At 44.1% G+C, this 22,258-nt stretch overlaps 1 protein-coding gene across 1 annotated transcript in view; it reads left to right on the top strand.

The window, feature by feature from the left end:
- ENKD1 (enkurin domain containing 1) overlaps positions 1–22,258 on the top strand; it is a 126,403-nt gene that overhangs the window by 66,597 nt on the left and 37,548 nt on the right. The window contains exon 3 of the mRNA XM_086946481.1: positions 13,532–13,753. Coding sequence (XP_086802607.1) covers positions 13,532–13,753 — 222 coding nt within the window. The remainder of the gene's footprint in view (positions 1–13,531; positions 13,754–22,258) is intronic.

The raw sequence follows: 22,258 nt of genomic DNA, 5'->3' as shown, positions 1-22,258 counted from the left end.
AGTAACTGAAAAGTTACAGGCGGCACAGTTTAAAATTCCAAATACACCCCCCCCCCCCCCCCCCCCCCCAATCATATGAAAGAAAGAAAATAGGTCCAAATCACCAGTTTTCATATCGAGGAAACAAACAGTGCAACATTGCGGTAACTACCGGAAATAAGCGTGGGTGGAAGAAACGAGTCTCTGACAGTGAAAGGCAGGAATGCTGATTCAGAGAGTTTTGTTTACAACAGAAGGGGCCATTTTAAATTCTAAACTACGGAATTAGCTGCTGCGTGGAAAGTGTTGGAAAAACAGGATGTGAATATTGCTGGCAGGAATCGCGCCAGGGCAGACAGTTTTATTCTTCCTAATCCAACGTCATCCACACTACATTTACTCACTAGGGAACTGTACTAAGACCCTTTCAGATACATGACTGCAAAAGTATTATTTTAATCACTTTAGCTGAAATCCTATTTCGAAGGTCACCAGAGAAAAATGGGCACATTCACACACTGAACAAGCAACGCCAGGCACTCGCGACCCGCCAGCTCCCTGAAACAATGGCGGCCAAAAACATCACGAACGAAGCCACGGACAACAATACACAGAGATGAGACAGCAGCCACGCACAACGGTAAAGGACACAAAGACAACAGCCACGCACGACGGTACAAGACAAAAGACACCAGACAAGCAGTATGGTACACGGAAACTACAAGACGGAAAGAAGCCACGGACAACAATACACAGAGACGACAAAAACAGAAAGACGTACAAAGTTAAAATAAAATTAGAAGAAAATGCTGCTTACCTACTCGCAAACATCCCGGCAACATAAATCGCGCAGCCCACTCCCGCAAAAGCCACGATGAACTGAACACAGCATGCCGCCCCCCCCCCCCCCAAAAAAACATCCGCCCACCGCCGCAATGACGTTGTTAAAGGGGCGGAGAGCGGAAGAATCGCCGGAACGCCCACGAATCTGCTCGGACAATGACTGGCGCATCTCTGTTCCAATGGCTAGCCGCCATTTATGGAGCTAGCCAATGGAACAGAGAGGCGGGTTAAAGCCCCATACTGAAACTCAAAAGATTTCGCCTGCGCGAACACTGCTGCGCAGTGGACGCCAGGCAAAACCTAAAAAGGACCAAAAAAGAAAAAAAGCTGTGCGGAAGGGGCACGGGATGGTGAAGCAATAGATGAGCCGAAGGATAAGGGAACAATACTAAGAGTGCATGGGGCGGAGATGTGGGCGCTCCAGTTGGTCCATGAGGAGGAACGAGGGTTGTGGGTATAGTGTGCTTCAGGTTCTTCTCCGGCTTCTCCTTCCCCGAGGCGACTCCCCAGCACAGCAGCGCGCCCTTCTGTTTCCTCGGCCGACTCAAATACAGGCGCGTCTGGAGAGACCTCCCAGCTGAAAGCATGTGATGTGGTCACATGGGGCATGACGTCATTGGAGGAATGGTCATACTTAAAGGGACCGTCTGCCTCCATGATTTGAGGTCTTCTCGGGGACTGAAAATAAAGAATAGAGGAGACATTAGGGGGAAGTTGTCCATCGTCCTCCTCAGGTACCTGACTGTGTAAAGGCATTTCCCTACAGGGTGACATATTTTATTCCGACTCTCATTTATTTTTATGGCTGACTTATTTATTCCACCCACTGGTGGTATCTAAGGGCTTGAGCTAGGTCCAGAGTTATGCATCTAGTCCCTTAGCCATCTTTCAGATCTTTTTGCAAAACTTTGGCTCAAGCAAGACGCAAGCACTTCTGAAGGTTCACAGGTTAACATTGATCTCAGTAAAAAAATCTACTGCCTTGCACTTGACGCCTTTAGTAACCTTTGGGTCATACCGCAGTCCCAGAAAGTGTTGTCATAGTCTGTGTTTTTTGTTTACATACTCTGTTTATCGGAACTGCTTACTTATCTATTAGAATGCCTATTTAGAATGTAAAATCTTACCATGGCAGTTTTTTTTTCTACAAACCATTTTATTAATTTAAGAGAGAGAGTATAACTAATTAGGGTACTACAGCATGTAATACATAAAAACCATCTTGAACAATAAATAATCCTTAAAAAAGAATAAATATGAGAAATATTATAAATAATGGATAAACCGTAATTAGAGCAGATACATAAGAACCTACTCATGTCAATTAATTTGTATTACATTTGGGAAAAAATAATTGATCCCACAAAAGATAAATAAAAAGACCTGCAAGAGAAAAGAAGACAAAAAAAGAAAGAGAAGGAGAGACAGAAGAAAAGAGCGAAAGAGAAAGAGAGAAAGGGACTCCAGCCTTACTAAATAAAAGGGAAAATCAATCAACGGTGAAAAAAGGATACTGAGCCACCAGACCCTGAGAAGCTAAATGAATATATTTGTCAAGCGATCTCCATACACTAGAAGAGATAGAAGGGGTATACTGTCTCTCCTCCACCGAGGTGTGAGCACCGCGGAGAAACGATACCCATGCCCACCATGTGTGATATGATAAGGAATTAAATGATTTCCATTCTGATAAAATAATCTTCACAGCTATGGATAACAATAAATCCAGGAGTTGTAAATCTAACTCATCTAAAGGAAGTGGAGGTGAAGCTGCCCAAGTACCCAACAAAACGAAAGGAAAGCTCAAACTGGATATTAATAATTAGTAATAAATGCTTATGAATTTTCCAAAATGCTTGGAGAAGGGAGCATTCAAAAAACATATGTTGAGGGGTGCCAGCAGCACTTTTACAGTTCCAGCAAAGATCATCATCTTTAAGTTTGTGTATACAGAAGAGCTAGGGTCCAATACAGAAGATTAATGGTGAAAAACTTTGATTGAATCAGAGAAGGAGCAACTTTATTACGTAGGGAAAATTTCCTAATGGTTTTCCAAGTGTCTGGTGTAATATGTTTGAATACATCAGCTTCAAAGTGGTGTATCCATTTGAGCTGTGTAACCGTAGAAAGTGATAACGGACTAGTGAACAAAAACGTATATATCCTAGAAGCAATATGTCCTGCTTACCCCAAAGCTGTAGGAGAGAAACAATATGTGAATCTGGATGAAAAATACTCTTGGACAAAGCTACCTTAATTTAAGGAATGAATAGAAATCAATATTATTGAGCTTATACACTGAGGCTAACGAAGAGAAAGGTAAAAGTTCATTGTTAACATTATAAAGATGCTTGATCAATTTAACGCCTTTGTTGGCTCAATTTAACGTCGGCGCCGCATCCACCTGAATCTTATTCCTGGGATTTTGCCACAAAGAAGACCAAGAGTTTTGAATGTGTAAGGAAACTTTCTTATCAATCTTTTTCAATGCTAAAATGGTATCTGATATAATACGTCCAGAGAAGGGGAAAGTCAATGTAGATGCAGTCATCAAAGCAGAGGTAGGTAAGGGAGAACACAAATGTTGTTCAATATATAACCATGGCGGACTATACCTAGTATCAGAAGGAAACCATATAGTCCCTTGAGAGGCTAAGAACGCCGACTGGTATAAGCTCCGATCTGATTTGCAGTTTTAAACTTACCTGGTGCTCGATGCTTTCCATGTAAGACACTGAAGTGAATGTGTCTAAGGTTCTTGATAGAGAACATCGCTGGTTTGGGGGAAGAATGCCCTACTTCTAAGTTTATGGTTTTTAGTCTTCTGGCAGTCTTCAGGAAAACTGCATACATGAAATGTCGAGAAGAATACAGAAGATTTTTTTGCATGGGAACCACTTTATTTCGTCCATGCAAAAAGTGTATAACATTTTAAAATGTAAGGCTGAAGGAAAGTATTGGTGACTTGTAAATAACAGTAAAATCTTTTTGTCTTATTTTAATATATATTATCCTGAGAAATCTTTGCTTTATCACTTAGATTAACTTCATAATGCACTCCTCTTCTCCAGCGTATGTGATTGGTGAAATGCCTCTGACATCATTCACAATAATTAATATAATTAATATTGAGATAACCAGCAGTTCTATAAATTGTATTGTGCAGCCGCCCTGATAATATTTTTGGATGTAGCCTTACATTGAATCTGGATTGGTGGATAGCTCAACTGTTCCCTTTTAAGTGGATAGTGTTTCATAAGGTGATTCCTGAAACATGGCTGGTAGCAACAATGAAATCAATATTTAAAAAAATAGAAAATCGTCCAATGTGACCCCATATGCTATCTGCTAATAACTTTTTTTAGATACCATACTTACGTTTTTTTCTATGTTTATTTTGGTGTGCTTTAGGATAGGGTTGGTCATTCCATAGCGGATCTTTGCTTGCCTCCTGGAGGTGAGGTTGTCGGCAGGTCCACAGAGTGTTATGGCACTCTCTATTGCTGTTTCGTGAGCTTAATGTCAGTTTTTAAATTAGTTGACAAGGGAAACTATAGAACAAACTTTGAAATTGGGGCTAACTGTCCATGATTAAACCTAACATTCTAAGATGTAGACCCAAATTGAGATTTCAAACAACTGCTCATCGACCAGAAAAATCAGTATCTATAAAGATCGTATTTTTTGTCTGGAATTATTTTGTGTCTGACCTTCCAACATCTGTATCTGTTTCTAATTCTCCCCCCCCCCCCGCAAAAAAAAATTGGCAAAAGATTTGTTGGTTGCTTAATAATCACATATGCCCTTGCTTTAATTGACTTAACATTATTTGTTCTTCAAAGGAAAATAAATTCCCTCTCGTCTTATTATCAGGGGAATCGTTTACTGTCTAATAAATATGCACAAAGCAAAAATCCTCTCATGGAATAGGCATCACCAAATGGGTGGCTATTCAGTTGTGTTAGCTTTGTTCACCCTAAATTGGAAGTGTATGCCCAGACGTGGGTCCCTTGCTCACTTTGCCACTGGATTTAAGCTAGCCTGGCTGATGAGGTGTGTTACCCCGAAACAGGTCCCAAGATGCTTGTTTCCGGTTCAGGGAAGACCTGGCTTGGCAGTTCGAACTACACTGTTCTCATGAGGCACACGATCAAGACTGATTTCCATATAGCTGGGTCTGAACTGAAGTTGCGAAGTGAGCTAAAGAACGATGATGGATTCAACCCAGATCTGTGACTGTAGATATGTATCTGAAAAGTTTCAGCACTCCATCGATCATCTCATTGTGTCGGCTATTCAGTTAGCCTGTTTCTAAATGCATTAAGAGGGAAATACAACCCATAGTTTTATACAGCTCTGAACTATCATTAATGTATGCTAGGATTAGTTTTGCTGATTTGGACTGTAAAATATTTAAAACTGTTCTTGCAATCCTAAGAGTCATCATGATCTATATTTAGTAAATGAGTCTCCTGGTAATAAGAAGAGGGAATTTATGTTCCTCTGAAGAAAAAATGATGTTAAATCAATTAAAGCAAGGGCATCTAATCTGTGTATATCAAGGAACCAATCTGTGCCTTTAACACTTTTAGTAGGGAAACTTTTTGAAATAGATACAAATGCTGGAAGACCAGACACAAAATGATGAAAAAAAAGTACGATCATCGCTTGGAACCTGAGAAATCTACATAGTACAATTCCTATTCTGGGGCGGAATTCACTAGATGCAAGTTGCCATCTTTTGACTTAAATTAAATAGAGAATCGGGAAAATCCTTTTAATATCAAGCTTTGCTAAAAAATGAATGATTTGTTAAATGTTTTTACATTGTCTATGCAGAGTTCCAGGATTGTAAGAAGTTTAATGTGTGAAGGAAATACTACCTCAGAGTATGAGGAGAGATAAGCAATACTTGGCCCTAACTAGCTGCTGATCTGTTTACTTTTGTGCGCTCGAAATCGCCGCTTTACTTATAGTCCTAGTCAATTTCACTGCATTTGTCAGCATTGGTATTTCCCCCCCAAGCGCTCTCTCCGTCCTAACCCCTCCGCCTCCATTTTGTTATTGTTGACCTCCTCAGCCCGACCCGCCTCCCAGCTGAACCGCCCTCCCACAGTAAACAAACAGTGCTCCACTGCCTGGAAGCGCCGTGACTCGCTCCTCGCTTCCGAGCAGAGTGGTCGCTCCCCTGCTGCTGCGTCCTCGCTGCAGAAGGCACACCACTCGATTTGAAGTATTTATCCTCAATTACCTCCTGCTTTACATTGTAATTGCCGCTGCGCGCTCTGTGCATCGATTTAGCCGATTTGTAAAGTTAATTAGCTGTGCGCTACAATTGGTGCTTTGCCAGCGTGACTCTAGCTGCTGATCTGTTTACTTTTGTGCGCTCGAAATCGCCGCTTTACTTATAGTCCTAGTCAATTTCACTGCATTTGTCAGCATTGGTATTTCCCCCCCAAGCGCTCTCTCCGTCCTAACCCCTCCGCCTCCATTTTGTTATTGTTGACCTCCTCAGCCCGACCCGCCTCCCAGCTGAACCGCCCTCCCACAGTAAACAAACAGTGCTCCACTGCCTGGAAGCGCCGTGACTCGCTCCTCGCTTCCGAGCAGAGTGGTCGCTCCCCTGCTGCTGCGTCCTCGCTGCAGAAGGCACACCACTCGATTTGAAGTATTTATCCTCAATTACCTCCTGCTTTACATTGTAATTGCCACTGCGCGCTCTGTGCATCGATTTAGCCGATTTGTAAAGTTAATTAGCTGTGCGCTACAATTGGTGCTTTGCCAGCGTGACTCTAGCTGCTGATCTGTTTACTTTTGTGCGCTCGAAATCGCCGCTTTACTTATAGTCCTAGTCAATTTCACTGCATTTGTCAGCATTGGTATTTCCCCCCCAAGCGCTCTCTCCGTCCTAACCCCTCCGCCTCCATTTTGTTATTGTTGACCTCCTCAGCCCGACCCGCCTCCCAGCTGAACCGCCCTCCCACAGTAAACAAACAGTGCTCCACTGCCTGGAAGCGCCGTGACTCGCTCCTCGCTTCCGAGCAGAGTGGTCGCTCCCCTGCTGCTGCGTCCTCGCTGCAGAAGGCACACCACTCGATTTGAAGTATTTATCCTCAATTACCTCCTGCTTTACATTGTAATTGCCGCTGCGCGCTCTGTGCATCGATTTAGCCGATTTGTAAAGTTAATTAGCTGTGCGCTACAATTGGTGCTTTGCCAGCGTGACTCTAGCTGCTGATCTGTTTACTTTTGTGCGCTCGAAATCGCCGCTTTACTTATAGTCCTAGTCAATTTCACTGCATTTGTCAGCATTGGTATTTCCCCCCCAAGCGCTCTCTCCGTCCTAACCCCTCCGCCTCCATTTTGTTATTGTTGACCTCCTCAGCCCGACCCGCCTCCCAGCTGAACCGCCCTCGCCCCTCCCCTTCCTCTGTCCATAAATGTCAGATGATCCCACGCGCAGCGTCCACGCGCTTCGGACACGCCGAAGGTGCGCCAAAGGTAAGCCCGTCTACGCCCGTCCGCGCCTGGACCGCGCCCAGCGTCAGACCCCCTGCCCCTCGCGCTGCCCAGCCCTCCCGCGTTACCTACGATGCCGCCACCCTCCTAGCCCTTAACCCCGGTCGCGCTCCCAACTGCGTCCAAGCCGCTCCTGGTCGCACCCATGGTCCATTCTCATGCCTCTCCTGCAAATTCAACGGCACCGACAACATCACCGCTACGACCACTCCACAGACTCCCGACCCCAACCACCTACAATGCATCCTTCTCAACACCCGATCGGTCCACAGGCACGCCATTGACCTATGGAATCTACTAGACACCATCTCTCCAGACGTCGCCTTCCTAACGGAAACATGGATGAACGCTTCCTCCGCCCCAGACATCACCATCGCTATCCCTGACGACTATAAGATCACACGCAAGGACCGCACCGACCACACAGGAGGAGGAATCGCTATCGTCCATAAGAAATCCATCCGCATCTCTACCAGCTCTGAAGCCAACCTCGCTAACTCCGAACACCTTCACTTCCAGATCCACATCGACCCCAAGACAACTCTTAGAGGCACCCTCCTCTACAGACCACCAGGACCCCGCGCAAAATTCAGTGAAGACATCACGGACTTCATCACCCCACACGCGCTCCCCTCCAAAGACTATATCCTTCTGGGAGACCTCAACTTCCACCTTGAAAAGAACAACGACCGCAACACCGCCACCCTCTTAGACAACCTCGCCAACCTCGGACTTAAACAACTAGTCACTTCCCCCACCCACATCGCAGGTCATACACTCGACCCCATCTTCACCTCCAGCAATCATGTCTCCTTCAGCCACACTACGGATCTCCTCTGGACCGACCACAGCTGCGTTCACTTCACCTACAACAAACCAAAACCCACCAACCACCTCCAACCAACTCTGCTAAGAAACTGGAACAAAATCACCACGGACCAGATCTCCGCATCGCTCCTTCTAAACTCCCCAGCCCACTCTTCTAACGCAAACGAAGCCGCCGCCAACTTCACCCTATGGTTATCCAACACCGCCGACACCTTAGCACCACTGAAAAAACGTCAAAGCAAACCTGGCAACAAGAAGGTCTCATGGTTCAACGATGATCTCAAGAAATCCAAGAAACTATGCTGCTCCCTTGAAAAGGCCTGGAAAAAAGACCCATCCACCAGCAACAAGGACGCCTTCAAAAGCGCCACCCGCACTCACCACCAACTGATCCGAAAAGCCAAGAAAACAGCATTCAAGGATCGACTCGACAACAACGCCCACAACAGCAAGGAACTTTTCAACATCGTCAAGGAATTTTCCAACCCCTCGGCCAACTCCAACGACATCACCCCCTCTCAATCCCTCTGCGACTCCCTAGCCTCTTTTTTCCACAACAAGATCGCTGACATCCACAATAGCTTTGACAACCAACCCGGAAGCCAACCCACCCTACCATCTGCTGACCATCTCCCCCCCGGAAACACCCTTAACGCCTGGAACCCAATCTCCACTGAGGACACCATCCGCCTGATGAATTCCATCCACTCTGGATCCCCCACAGACCCTTGCCCTCACCACATCTTCAACAAAGCAGACTCCGTCATAGCACCGCACCTCCGAGACGTCATCAACTGCTCCTTCAACTCCGCCACCTTCCCGGAAGACTGGAAACACGCTGAACTCACCGCCCTTCTGAAAAAACCTACAGCAGACCCCACCGAACTCAAAAACTACCGCCCCATCTCGCTTCTTCCATTCCCGGCCAAAGTCATCGAGAAAGCCGTCAACAACCAGCTCGCCGCCTTCCTCGAAGCCAACAAATCCCTCGACCCCTCACAATCTGGCTTCCGAGCCAAACACAGCACCGAGACCGCCCTCATCGCAGCAACAGACGACATTCGAACTCTACTGGACAATGGTGACACAGTCGCCCTCATCCTCCTCGACCTCTCTGCAGCATTCGACACAGTCTGCCACAGCACCCTTCTACAACGCCTCAGAAACATCGGAATCCAAGGAAAAGCACTCGATTGGATCACCTCGTTCCTCACCGGAAGAACCCAGAGAGTCCGCCTCCCACCATTCAAGTCCGAGGCCTCTGAAGTCATCTGCGGCGTACCTCAAGGATCCTCACTCAGCCCCACCCTTTTCAACGTATACATGAGCCCCCTTGCGGCCATCGCTCGCCAACACAATCTCAACATCATCTCTTACGCGGATGACACTCAACTGATCCTCTCTCTCACCAAGGACCCCAGCACCGCCAAAACTAACTTACACGAAGGAATGAAAGAAGTCGCCGAATGGATGAAACAAAGCCGTCTGAAACTGAACTCAGACAAAACAGAAGTCCTCATCTTAGGTACATCCCCCTCTGCATGGGACGACTCCTGGTGGCCGGAAGCCCTCGGAAAAGCACCCATCCCGACAGACCACGCACGGAACCTTGGCGTCATCCTGGATTCCTCACTCTCAATGAACAAACAAGTCAGCGCCGTATCCTCTTCCTGCTTTAACATTCTTCGCATGCTCAGAAAAACATTTCGCTGGATCCCCTCCGAAACAAGGAAAACAGTCACCCACGCTCTAGTAACGAGCCGACTGGACTACGGAAACACCCTCTACGCAGGTACCACCGCTAAACTCCAGAAGAAACTACAACGAATACAAAACGCCTCAGCCAGGCTCATATTAGACATCCCACGCAACGAACACATCTCTGGTCACCTTAAAGACCTCCACTGGCTACCCGTCAATAAGAGGATTACTTTCCGACTGCTTACCCACGCACACAAATCACTCTACGACATCGGACCAGATTGCCTCAAGTCCTTCTACACCCCCTCCCGCCAACTCCGCTCTTCCAGCCAAGCCTTCGCCACTGTACCTCGCATCAACAAGACCACCATGGGAGGCAGATCCTTTTCATACTTGGCTGCTAAAACATGGAACTCACTCCCCGCTTACCTTCGCCTCACCCAGAACCACCTAGCGTTCAGAAAGCTGCTTAAAACGTGGATATTTGATAAATAATCCTCCTCCCCTCCCTAAGCGCCTTGAAACCCTCTGGGTATGTAGTGCGCTATACAATTTTTTTTTTTTTTTTTGACTTGACTAAAGGTTCAATGAAGATCCTAAATTAATTTTTGAGTGACCTTTCTGTACTCAAGTTATTCAGTTGAAATCTTGTAGCAAAACTTGTGGCATGCCAGTTTTACCTGCTATTGGGCCTTCATCCAAGCTGGCAGTTTAAGGAATTTATAGAAGTGGTTGGTAAAAAAGAAGGGACAGTCTCTATGTATGTCGGTAATATGCAGAAATTGGCATTTAGTAATCTAATGCACTTTGTTTTTATATCTTTGCAGGTTGTATTTATGTCTTATTGCTTTGAAATTCAGGGTTATGAATTGAAGTGATGCCACACTTTTTGGCCCGAATGCAGTTTTTAATGATTCAGTTGCTTTACAAAAATAGGATATTAAAATGTTTTTAATTTTTGAGCTGATAGGCTAACTTAGGTTTTTATATAGTTTTTGAAAATTCTTGTTATAATGTATTTTTATTCGTAATGTTTAAAGCATATGCTAAGAAAAATAAGGGTATGTGATTGACCCAACTTCTAAATGTTTGGGCACAGGAAAATATCTGGACAATTTCATCCCAGACCAGCCAATAATATGTGGTGTTTCTAAGAATTCCTCTCTCCATCTTTGTCTCTCCCTCTTTCTAGTTCTTCTCAAAGCATAAACTACACTGGCATAACCAGCAAATCTAAGCCTGTTTCCAATCTCAGTAAATCTAGTCAAATACTCTGGATGGTAGGGAATGAACACTGTTTTTCGCTGTAAAAAACGGACTCTGTCTGATGTGAGCTAAGATATAAGGAATTGACTGTTGTAGCTTGCAGCATACCAGGATCCCAAAGAAATTCACTCCAATACATTATAGAGAATGCTTTAGATCAGGGGCATTTATGATGCATTACTACCGATTGTGATAATGGGTCAAGTAAATACACGCACTTGGCATCTCAAGTAAAGAATTAATGGGATGCTCGCTAACAGGCAGAATTTAAATGAATAATGGATTACAGCAAAGCTGTGTCATTCCACCATCACTGTTAATTCTCGGTTTACCTGATCTTTCAGTCACTCTTACCTTTGTAAATGTACTCTCCCTAACACTTAACCTTGTGACTTTTCAATGTTACTATGCCAAATAGTGTGATCATCATGGATAACGTAGATTAAAAGCTCATAGATTAATTAAAATACATTCAGTATAACTAGATTAGTTGAGTTATAATGCAAAACTAATAAAATGTTAGTAGAGAACCTATCCTCTTACATGATAAGAGCCAAAATTATCTATACACATTAAAACAACGAATAAAGAACACTGCTGTAGTTTTAGCTAAGTGGTTTTCCTTTTGTACGTTCTAAATGGCCATGGCTAAGGCTAGCCTGAAGTTAACACAAACAGTGGGGGATATTATGACAATGCACAGAACTGCCACGTTCAAGCCAGCTGCCCCTGTTATCGAGATCTATAAAGCACAGGCCAGGGGGCTACTCTATATGGGGCTGAATTGTGGGGACACTGTAGGCCCCCTAACCTCATGAAAAGTGAACATAATTTCATGAGGCATTTAGTGGGCCTCCCTTGTAGCACCCCCTTAGTCCCCCTCCGCATGGTTTTGGAGCTACAACACATCGACGAAGAGATCGCCTTAAGGCCTATTACAATCTGGCGTAGGCTATGGGCAACACCCGAGCTGTCTTGTCACAGAGCCGAACTCAGGGAGGTCCTGCCTAGCCTAACCAACAAGATAATCCCGTGGCTTAACCACATAAGGGTCCTCAGTACTAAGATAGGAAGGCATGACCTCTGGAAAGCACCCGAAATAGTGTGCCCATTAATAACTAGGGTAGATCTTGTGCGGCTCTATATGCACCATAATTTGATAATCCTTCAGGAAAGGTCCACTGTTGGCCAGGTGACACTAGAGTTCCTACAGGTAAAGACCGAAAACAGAAAAGAAGAGTACTTGGATGTGATTTATCCTCCTCTGGCTAGGAAACTCTACATTCAATTTAGATTGGGGACTCTTCCACTTATGACGTTTACCAGTAAATGAGACAAAGAATAGAAGGAAGAATGCCCAGCGTGCAAACAAAAGATAGAGTCTGAAATCCACGTGTTTTTCCTCTGCCCTGCATATCTTGTACCATGCAAACGATGGTTAGCTTCAATTTGCAGAAACCTAGTGTTCAGGCATTGTCTACAAACCTTCAGGATATTAAATCACGACACCCATCCCCCTATTGTTTTTGCTGTTTTGCGCTTCCTGAACGGTATGTGGCATAAGTACAGGGGCTTCCTGAAGTGATTGCGTGGAGAGCCCTATGTGTGGCCCTTTTTTAAGAAATCCATGGAGGCTTACACAATGGGGACACTTGTACTACTTATTAATTATATTTTTAAATCAACAAACTTTAATGAATTTTCCAGTTGTTTTATCTGATTTTAGGAATGGTTACTCTATATTTTATACCGCAACAAATGTAGATATATGAATGTACTGTATTGTCTAACGTTATCTAATAATTTATTTGTCTTTCTGTTGTTTTATGATTGTATTACTGTACTTTTATGGTCCGAGTTGGCCGAAATAAAGTTACCAACTGAACTGATAATGCAAAACTAATAAAATGTTAGTAGAGAACCTATCCTCTAACGTGATAAGAGCCAAAATTATCTATACACATTAAAACAACGAATAAAAAACACTGCTGTAGTTTTAGCTAAGTGTTTTTTCCTTTTGTTCGTTCTAAATGTTTCACAATTTCTTGCCGTTTTCTTTTTTAATTTAGCATCGTTCTCTCCATGTTTTGTCTCTCATTTCTGTTATGTAACTTGTTTTTCCTCTCACCTGCATGTATTTATCTTTTGCTAATTCTTGCCTTATTTCTTGTCTTACTTTCAGTTTCCCCAACCTTTCTGCTCTTATGCTTTCTCTCACTCCTTTTCCACTTTGTTCTCAGTTTAACTCTCTTGACATTTGTTTCTGGTACAGCAAAAACAATGAAAAACACTAACCAGTATTGATTTACACTTTTATACCGTGGCTGCATCTTACCTTTTAATGACCCTCAATCAATGTTTTCCTGACTTTTCTTCCCTGACCATTTCTATGTAGCCCGAGGGAGACTTGAAGGTAACTCACTGAAGCTTGACTTTCTTTCTGGACCCCTGGCACCTGACCCCACCTTATATCCAACTTGCTACAGTGCACGGCCAGCCAATCCTCCACGAATCCGTCCTAATGCCCGGGAAATTCTGGAGAGAGGGCAGAAGGGAACAGTTGGGGTTCTCCTTCAGCTGGAAGGAGTGTCACTACAGAGGGAATCGCCACCTAGAAGTAAGTGAACTGAGTCTGAATTTAGATGTGCAACACCTAATGACGATATAGCTGGTCTTTTCATAGCGGATTGTGGAGTGTAAATTGAGCAAATCACATAGTTCTGCGGTGATATCATGAAATTTCTCAATGGATATATAGGACGTTCAACAACTAAGCTTGATTTTGTGCAGACATTTTGGAGGCGATGGTGAAGAAATATGTTTGACTTCTTATTCATAGTCCATGGTTTACATGTTTTAACCATGTCCATAAACCAGGAAGAAGAAAAACGCGCTCATGTCGATATACGGTCTAAACATTGTGTGAGTATAGCAATACATTTTAACTGTAGAGCTGTACTCGTTTTAAAAGTCACACAATACTACTCTCCTGCCTTTACTAGATACAGGATCCTGTGAAAGTTCCCATTTGTGACTTTGAGGTCAAGCCATTTGTTTGCCATCGGGTGCATGAAAATACCCATTTAGAATTCCATGGTTTTAACAAGTGTTCAACTTGAGGTGCATCCATTTCATGAAAATCTTTTTTTTTTTTTTTACAAAAACGTTCTTGTGATTTTATTAAGTCCCAGGTAAACTATTCGTAGAAAAAATACTTTTGTTTGGTGGTTTTGACAGAAAGGTGTGGCATCACTGTCTACAGTTGATTGGTGGAAATTGATGCCTGTTAGTTTCGAAAATATTTGTTAAATTTAACAAGTCTAAAAGGGTGGGTACAGCAATTGTAGGGCCCCCTTGTTTGCACTTTGTACTTATTTTTGATATATTGGTTACTTGCAGAAGCAATCCAACTGGCAATCTTCTGTCACCAGCCTGGAAAACTACATAGTGACACTCTTTCTCCGCCAGAAGAGGGTGGCAATAGCTCAATCAGCCTTACCTTGGCAGTGGGAACGTTTCTAAAATCGCATTTAAGTAAATGTTGTGGAATATCTTAAAACTGTGCATCACACCATTGAGACATGCCAGGCCTATCTGAATCTCCCTAATTGTTTTTAACTGCAAGCATTAAAATCTGCTTTAAAGGTGAATTGTGTAGTTACTAAAACGCAGTTCCCAGCTGAACAGCCCAGAAGCAAATTACTAAATTGTAATTTGTGGCTTGGTAAACATTATCAAGATACAGCCAGCAACATTCTTCCGTTTAAATTACTTCTTTGCACTTTGTGGCCGGAGAATAGTGAGTATAATACTGAATGTGGAAGAAGAAGCCTGTAAGTCCTCCATTTGTTACTTTCCTGTGAGCCCTCAAAACGGGTTATAACTTTTTTATCATTTAACAAATGCTACAGTGGAGCGAGAAGGAAAAGGGGCAGGGTCCCCCCTTTTGCACTTTGTATTGGCCTGCTGCTGTCAAAGGGCGACTGGTTAGGAGACGGATGTTGTGCACATCTGTGTGATAGAGAGGACATGGTAAAGTGGAGGGGACGTAAGAAAGTACACGCAAAATGACAGAGAAAGGACAGGCTTGAAGAGGAAGGGCATATTATGCTAGATGTACAGGTGTAGGATTTCAGGGGGCTGTGCAGAGAAGAAGGGAGTAGCTTCAAAAAAGGATAAGATACTACAGAGGAAAGTGGTGAAGGAGGACAGGAGTGACTGAGCCCCCTAGAAACCATCGCCCTGTTTAGAGATGTTAGATTTGGTTAATTCACAGTTACGCATATTCCGAAAGTATTGTTTAAGCACTTTGCTGTGGCGGCTTTTCCCGCTGTGTGCGGCGTTTTTCGAAATACCGCGTTAGATGACGAGCTCAGCTCGTCATCAGCATACGAGTGCCGTAGCTGATGACGAGCTGAGCTCGTCATCAGCATCAAAGGGGTTAATTCACACTTTCATATATTCAGAATTGAATTTTCTATTCTAATTATTCACAACAAATTGTTGTAAGTGATATTTGATTATTCAGTTTCAAACAATATGTTGTGAATAATTAGAAAACTAGCATGGGCGAAGCCAATAGATCTGGCTTGATTTGCACATATATTAGTTGTTATGTAATATGTCTGAGCAGTAATAGAAAGCTCAGAGAGAGACGCTGTAATAAAGTGGATTATTGGGCTGGCCTAAGGAATAATAACACTATCCTGCTAGGGAGAACCCCTAAAGACATTAAGTTAACCTGAGCCCTGCCCCCCTGGTAGCTGTGGCAGGAAGCAAAAAGAATTAAGTTAGGGCAATGTGTAAAGTAGTATGGAGTACCAAACCGAAATAAAGTCAGTACTCCAAACAATTCAAATTCCAAACCGACTTTGAAAAATGGAGTACATTTTAATAAACAAAATGACACCAAAACAATCAAAATCCTATAAGGGGAACAGAAGATATAATTTTTTTTAAAGTCTTAAGTAGAAATAGCATCAAAAAGCACAAAGCCCCAATGATATTCCATGGAAGCGGTAGACCGGAAATGAGGTGTGATTTTATGCAGATTTTGATATAGCTTTGGTTGGATACAACAAGTAGATTAGTCCTGTTGAAATGTCTGGAAGTCAAAACATTTGAACATTTTCTAATTTCCAACGCAGAAAGGGGCTTTGGGCCACTAGTAATAAGCATTTTTGCGGTTGGAAACAGCCGATCGGTACGTTTCCGAACGCAAAAATGCTTTGACATATGTATGAACACAAATTGCGATTCGTTAACATGTTACCGAATCACAATTTGTGTTTGCGATTCGATATTTGGAAGGGGCGTGTTTAGAGCGTCCCTTTCAAATACCGAATCTGAATGGAATGTATTGATGTTTTGCAACCGAATTATGGTTGCAAAACATTCATATTTTACTGACTCCTTGAAGGAGGTGGTAACCCATTTGCAACTGGGAAGGAGTCCCCAGGTGGCCCCTTACTCTTTGAAGATGAAAAAGTAAATTATTTTTAAGAGCTGGCAGTAGTTCCATGGACCACTGCCTACTCTTAAAAAATGAAACTGCAAAGTTTCATTTTTTCATTTTAAATGCAGCCCATTTTCCTTTAAGGAAAACGGGAGGCATTAAAAAAAATGTTTTATTTGAAAGCAATCACCGACATGGTGGACTGTTGACCTCAGCAGGCCACAATCCCTGTGATGGCGTAGATGCCTAAGGAATCTCAAATTGCGCCTTACCTCATTAATATGCATGAGGTAGGCCTATTTATGACCCTTTAGTAATCGCTAAATAAACTCAAAAGGGTTTCATACATTAGGAATAGCAATTACCTAATTGCAATTAGGAGAAAATCGCAATTAGGTAATCGTACTTGAAATAATGATACATGTGACCCTCCCCACACTGGATGCTGCTGGATTTGTAGTCACTACTGTGGGACTGAATGCCATATACCTGAATCAGGTTGCCCCCCCTGGAGCTTTGGAGATTTCTCACTAAGGGCCAATATTAGTTTATAGTTGCTGTAGGCTAGTGCTTGGATATACTTTGAGGGTGACTGTGATGGATCCTGAGGTTGGCTACACCAAGCGAGACCGCCTAATCAAGCTTTTCACACCTCTTTACGGTCAAGCACTGGCAGACCAGACTGATGCTAATTAGCCTACTGGAGGTACAGGCAGTTTAAATGTAACTTTCTAAAAGTTATTTTTCCTACATATTTGTTAAAAATCTGACTTCGCCATTTAATTTGGTGTATAATAGATATTAAAAATAGCTTTTGAATGACATTTATAGCTGTTTTGTTTCAAAAGTTCCATTTACTGCTGGTAACCTGGAGAACCATAGCGGCATGGGAAAAGGCAAAGACAGATGGGATGGAATAAACGCATTATCCATCAAACTCCGCTACGGGAGGGAACATGACTGATTGAGATTGTGAAGTTCAAAGGCTTCCGAACGGGGGATCAGATTGGAATTTTTAGAGTGGGTCATCTGCTTAAAGATGGAAGTTTAATCCCTTTTAGCTCCCTCCAAAAGGAATACTGATTAAATGACACCCACTACTTTAAATACTTACAGCTCAAACACGCATGGGGAGCAGAACACGTTGACTTGACCTATCTCCCCAAGTATGCACCGCTGGAGGGACTATTGCTCCAGGGGGGAAATCGCAGAGAAGGCGGTCTCATTGAATTCTTGAACATTAATGAACAAAATGTCTGACTCACTGACGAAGTTATGAGCACAGTGGGAAACAACAGTAGGCTACATGGAGGACACTGACTCGGAGGCATCACTCATGCACCCAAGAGAAGTAGCCATTAAATCTAAACTGCAATTGATAAAATTCAAGATCTTACATACGATATATTATGCTGGGGCTCAACTACACAAATTTGGCAGGGCAGACTCCCCCGCTTGTTTGCGCTGTAAAGCAGACGGGGCCCCATACATACATACCCTATGGCACTGTCCTGCATTACACCTCTACTGGTCTGCCATCATAGAAGAATTACACAAAAAACTGGGGGAAGACATACCAGTGGACCCCAAGTTTGTTCTATTGGGAATACCATCGGAGGTAGAGATCCATCGAGCTAAACTCCTTTTTTGTTACTTGGGTCTAGTGTTTGCCAAGAGAGACCTAGTCAAACACTGGGGCGCCTCAGAAACCCCTACCCTTAACAAATGGATAACTGGGATGGACCTTTACATGGGGGCTGAAAGAGTTGCATATAAAGAAAGAGGATGCCCAAAAAAATGCCACAAGGTCTGGAGCCCCTAGTTAAACTTCTACGGTATACAGCTGAGAGTAACTACTGGCTAAGCCTCGTAGATGAAAACACTTTGCCACACAAGGGACGACACTGGATTGATTGATGTTCTTTTATATATGCTGTATATGCTTGTGACGTTAACTTTCGATTTTACCGCATGCCTGACTGACCCTATGCACTCCTAAGTATTCACAGCCTGTGAAGTTCTGTTTGATATTATATGCTGCCTACTTTGAAAAACTCAATAACAATATATATTTTTTAAAACAAAACAATATATATTGCTGAATAAACCTTGACAAGTTTTAACACTGAGTACTGGAGGTACCAACATCATTAATTGATTTTGTATTGTAAATGTATTTTTTATATTATCTGGTGTTGACTATGTATTCTAAATTAGTGCACTAAACGCTGGTACATTTTAATGGGTCTTGTATACGAGGTGAAATAATTGTGTTAATGATGATGTGATTGAGACTCTGCGAAGTCGAGAATCGACTGAAAACATTGGAGAGGGAGGCGAGTGTAGACCCAGGGAAGAAGGGGGAATTGCAAGCAGGGAACATCGACCATGAAGAACTCCTAGAAACGCTGAGGACCATTGACCATAAAGATTATTTACGGCGTCAGCATGCTGAAGCTGACAAGTCGGGCACCTTGTTGGCCTGGCTGGTGCAAGATAGGCCGGAACCCCCGGTGATTACCCAGATTCGTGCCATATCGGGCGGCATAGTCCACACGCAGTCCGAGATTAATAGGGCGTTCCACGACCACCTGCGAGCATTATATGCTCCTCTCCCCACAGAAGTCCCAGACCGTCTGGTGGAGTTTCTCCAAGACCTGCCCTTCCCAGCCGTGTCTAACGACGTACAGAAGGAGGTTGATGGCCCCATCACACAACAGGAAATTCACGCTGCCATCCGGTCCCTTAACCGCAATAAGACACCTGGTATGTACGGGCTCCCAGTAGAGTTTTAATAGACATACTCCGATATCCTGGTACCCATCTTAGAAAAGGTATATAGGACGAAATTTGAGGAGGGTCACTTGCCTGCATCAACGATGCAAGCCCTGGTCACATCCATACCCAAGCCTGGCAGGGATACGCTCGAATTGACTAATTATAGGCCCCTCTCCATGCTCTCCACAGAGTACAAGATACTCAGTAAGGTCATTGCTTTGAGGATACAGCCCCATCTCCCCCCCCTGGTACATCCGGACCAATGCGGATTTCTCCTAGGTAGGAGTACGTTCCAGAATACGGGGAGACTCCATGCCCTTATGATGGCCACACCACAGGATTTCTCCCGGGCAGGCTGTGTGGCACTGGACCTCAAACAAGCATTTGACTCTCTGTCATGGACGTTTATGTTTGAAACCTTGCGGCGCTTTGGTTTCCCGGATTCCTTACTAAAATGGGTGAGACTTCTGTACACAGATCCCTTGACCCGGGCACGTAAAGGCCGGTACATTTCAGACAGCTACCCAGTATACAGAGGCACTCTGCAGGGCTGCCCCCTATCGCCCATTTTGTTTGTAATAACACTGGAACCCCTAACCTCCGGGCTTACGGGGAACAGATGGGTATCTCGATCGGAGTAACACATAACCTGATTTTAATACATGCAGATGATATTTTATTGTACTTTGTGACCTAGAAGAAGATCATTCAGCTATATCTGACATTTTTAACTGTTTTGAGGCCTAGCCATTAACCCTGGAAAATCTACTGGCTTCTATTTCAGAGACTTGCCACACCCCTCTCTCCTTCAATTTGGGAGATGCCAGATCCCGGTAGCCCAAACCACGTTCAGATATCTGGGTATACAAATATACAGTTTACCCGAGGACCAGATTGAGGGCAATGTTAGAAGAGCCATCACTAGCCTCCGCAGCAGTGTGGGGTTTTGGACGTCCTTGCCCTTATCAGTCATGGGTAGAATCGCCATCTCAAAGATGGTCCTGCTCCCCCGCATGCTATATTATTTTGTTAACTTGCCTGTCATTCTCCCACAACAGATATTTAATACATTGAATACGATATTGATAAGTCTCATCTGGGGATCCGGCCGGTGGCGTGTCAGCCTCCGAAAGCTCCAACTGGGGACTAGATTGGGGGGCCTCGGGGTGCCAGACCTGTGCGGATATTACTATGCCAGTCAACTCCAATGGCTGGCGCGCTGGGTGGCGGGCAGGAACCTGCATGAGATTGATTTTATGGAGGACCGACTGGCACGGGGAGAGTTGCACTCCCTGTTATTGCCCAGAAACAGGCTCCCTCCGGATTGCCAGCCTCTCCTACGCACAGCTGTGGTATGCTGGCGGAAGGCACTAGCATATACATCAGCGACAATGCCCTTTGCGGAGAACATTCCCCTATTAGGCATTCTGACACCGCAGGGTAAACTCACTCAGCGCAGATTACGGCCCTGGACAGACACTGGGGTGGAGGAAGTGGGCGCCTTTTTCGGGGACGATACCTTATTGGATCACACCTCCTTTAAGCAGGCCACGGGCGCTCCCCAGAGGCTATACCTACTGCACGCTACAGTATCACACTACATAAGAATTACCTGGGCTTCACAGAGGACCAAACCTCCGCAACACGAACTGGTTCACTTATTCTATTATATGGGAGCGGGTAGCCATTTGGTACGGTGGCTCTACACTAGGATCAGGGCACATGCAGCTACTCCGCTCAACACACTTAGAGATATATGGGCACAGGACACAGGAGAGGTACTGCCGGATAGGGCTTGGCAAACTGTTCTTGAGCATCCCAGGAAGGTATTGAGGAATGTAAAATTTAAATTTACACAGGTTATGGTGTTACATAGGGCATATCTTACCCCCCAAAGGCTGCATAGACTGTTTCCCACGCTGTCAAGATGATGAGGCAGGCTTCCTTCACAAGCTGTGGGCGTGCCTGCGACTGCGCGGTTATTGGGTGGGAATTTGCCAGGTACTGCGTACAGTAACTGCCCTGACAGTGCCAGAAGATGCTCTGTATTGTTTGCTGGGGTCTCGGAAACGTCCCATACACCAAAAGGCTAAATTGAAATTCCTAGACCTGGCTCTGTTATTGGCAATCAGAGCTTTAACGATGAGATGGAAGTCCCCCAAGTCCCCGGGACTATCATTGTGGCAGTCTGAATTGCTGAGGTGGGGTCGGGCGGATGGTGCGGTGTTGAGACGGGAGGAGGAGAGAGGGCGACGGAAGCATCCCATTGCCCTAGACTGGGAAACTGTGTTGCTAGAACTGGAAGGGATGGAATTGTCACCGTCGCAGGCAGATGGGATGTGAACTGAAGAAGAATACATCATGTGTATGTGTGTGTAGACTAGGAGTACAAGAGCCCACAAACGCACAGGATTTGTTTTTTGTAACCCTTATGTTGCACCGAGTTCGCTCAACATTATCGTTAAGGAGTGTCACTTTTTGGATTTACAATGACCAGGAGACGTATGGGGTAGGAGTGGGAGTGTTAGAGAGGGAGGGACGGACCGGGGGTTTGGTCCACTTGATTCTCAATGGGACTAGGCTTGTTAACACCTTGCTGTACCGCATAATGACGGCTACACAAATGCTACAGTATCATAGCATATCAAACCCCCCAAAAAAAGAATGTGGGATATTATGCTTTACTGTTTTCTTTTAGAAATAGTACTTGCCATGATGCTACTACTAATGGCTGATGTGTTTGGTTGGGGGGGAAAAAAGTAAAAAATGACTGTACTATGTATTAAGTGAAGATGATATGATGTATGCAATATTGTGCAGTCGATAATAAAGAGTTAAAAAAAATGATGATGTGATTCCTCCTGCTCAAGATTCAGTTTCTAGTGTGTG

The sequence above is a fragment of the Lissotriton vulgaris genome, chromosome 12 (assembly GCF_964263255.1).
Source record: "Lissotriton vulgaris chromosome 12, aLisVul1.2, whole genome shotgun sequence".
NCBI lineage: Eukaryota > Metazoa > Chordata > Amphibia > Caudata > Salamandridae > Lissotriton > Lissotriton vulgaris.
The sequence above is the reverse complement of the archived record's forward strand: the minus strand, read 5'-3'. Positions and strand labels throughout refer to the sequence as shown.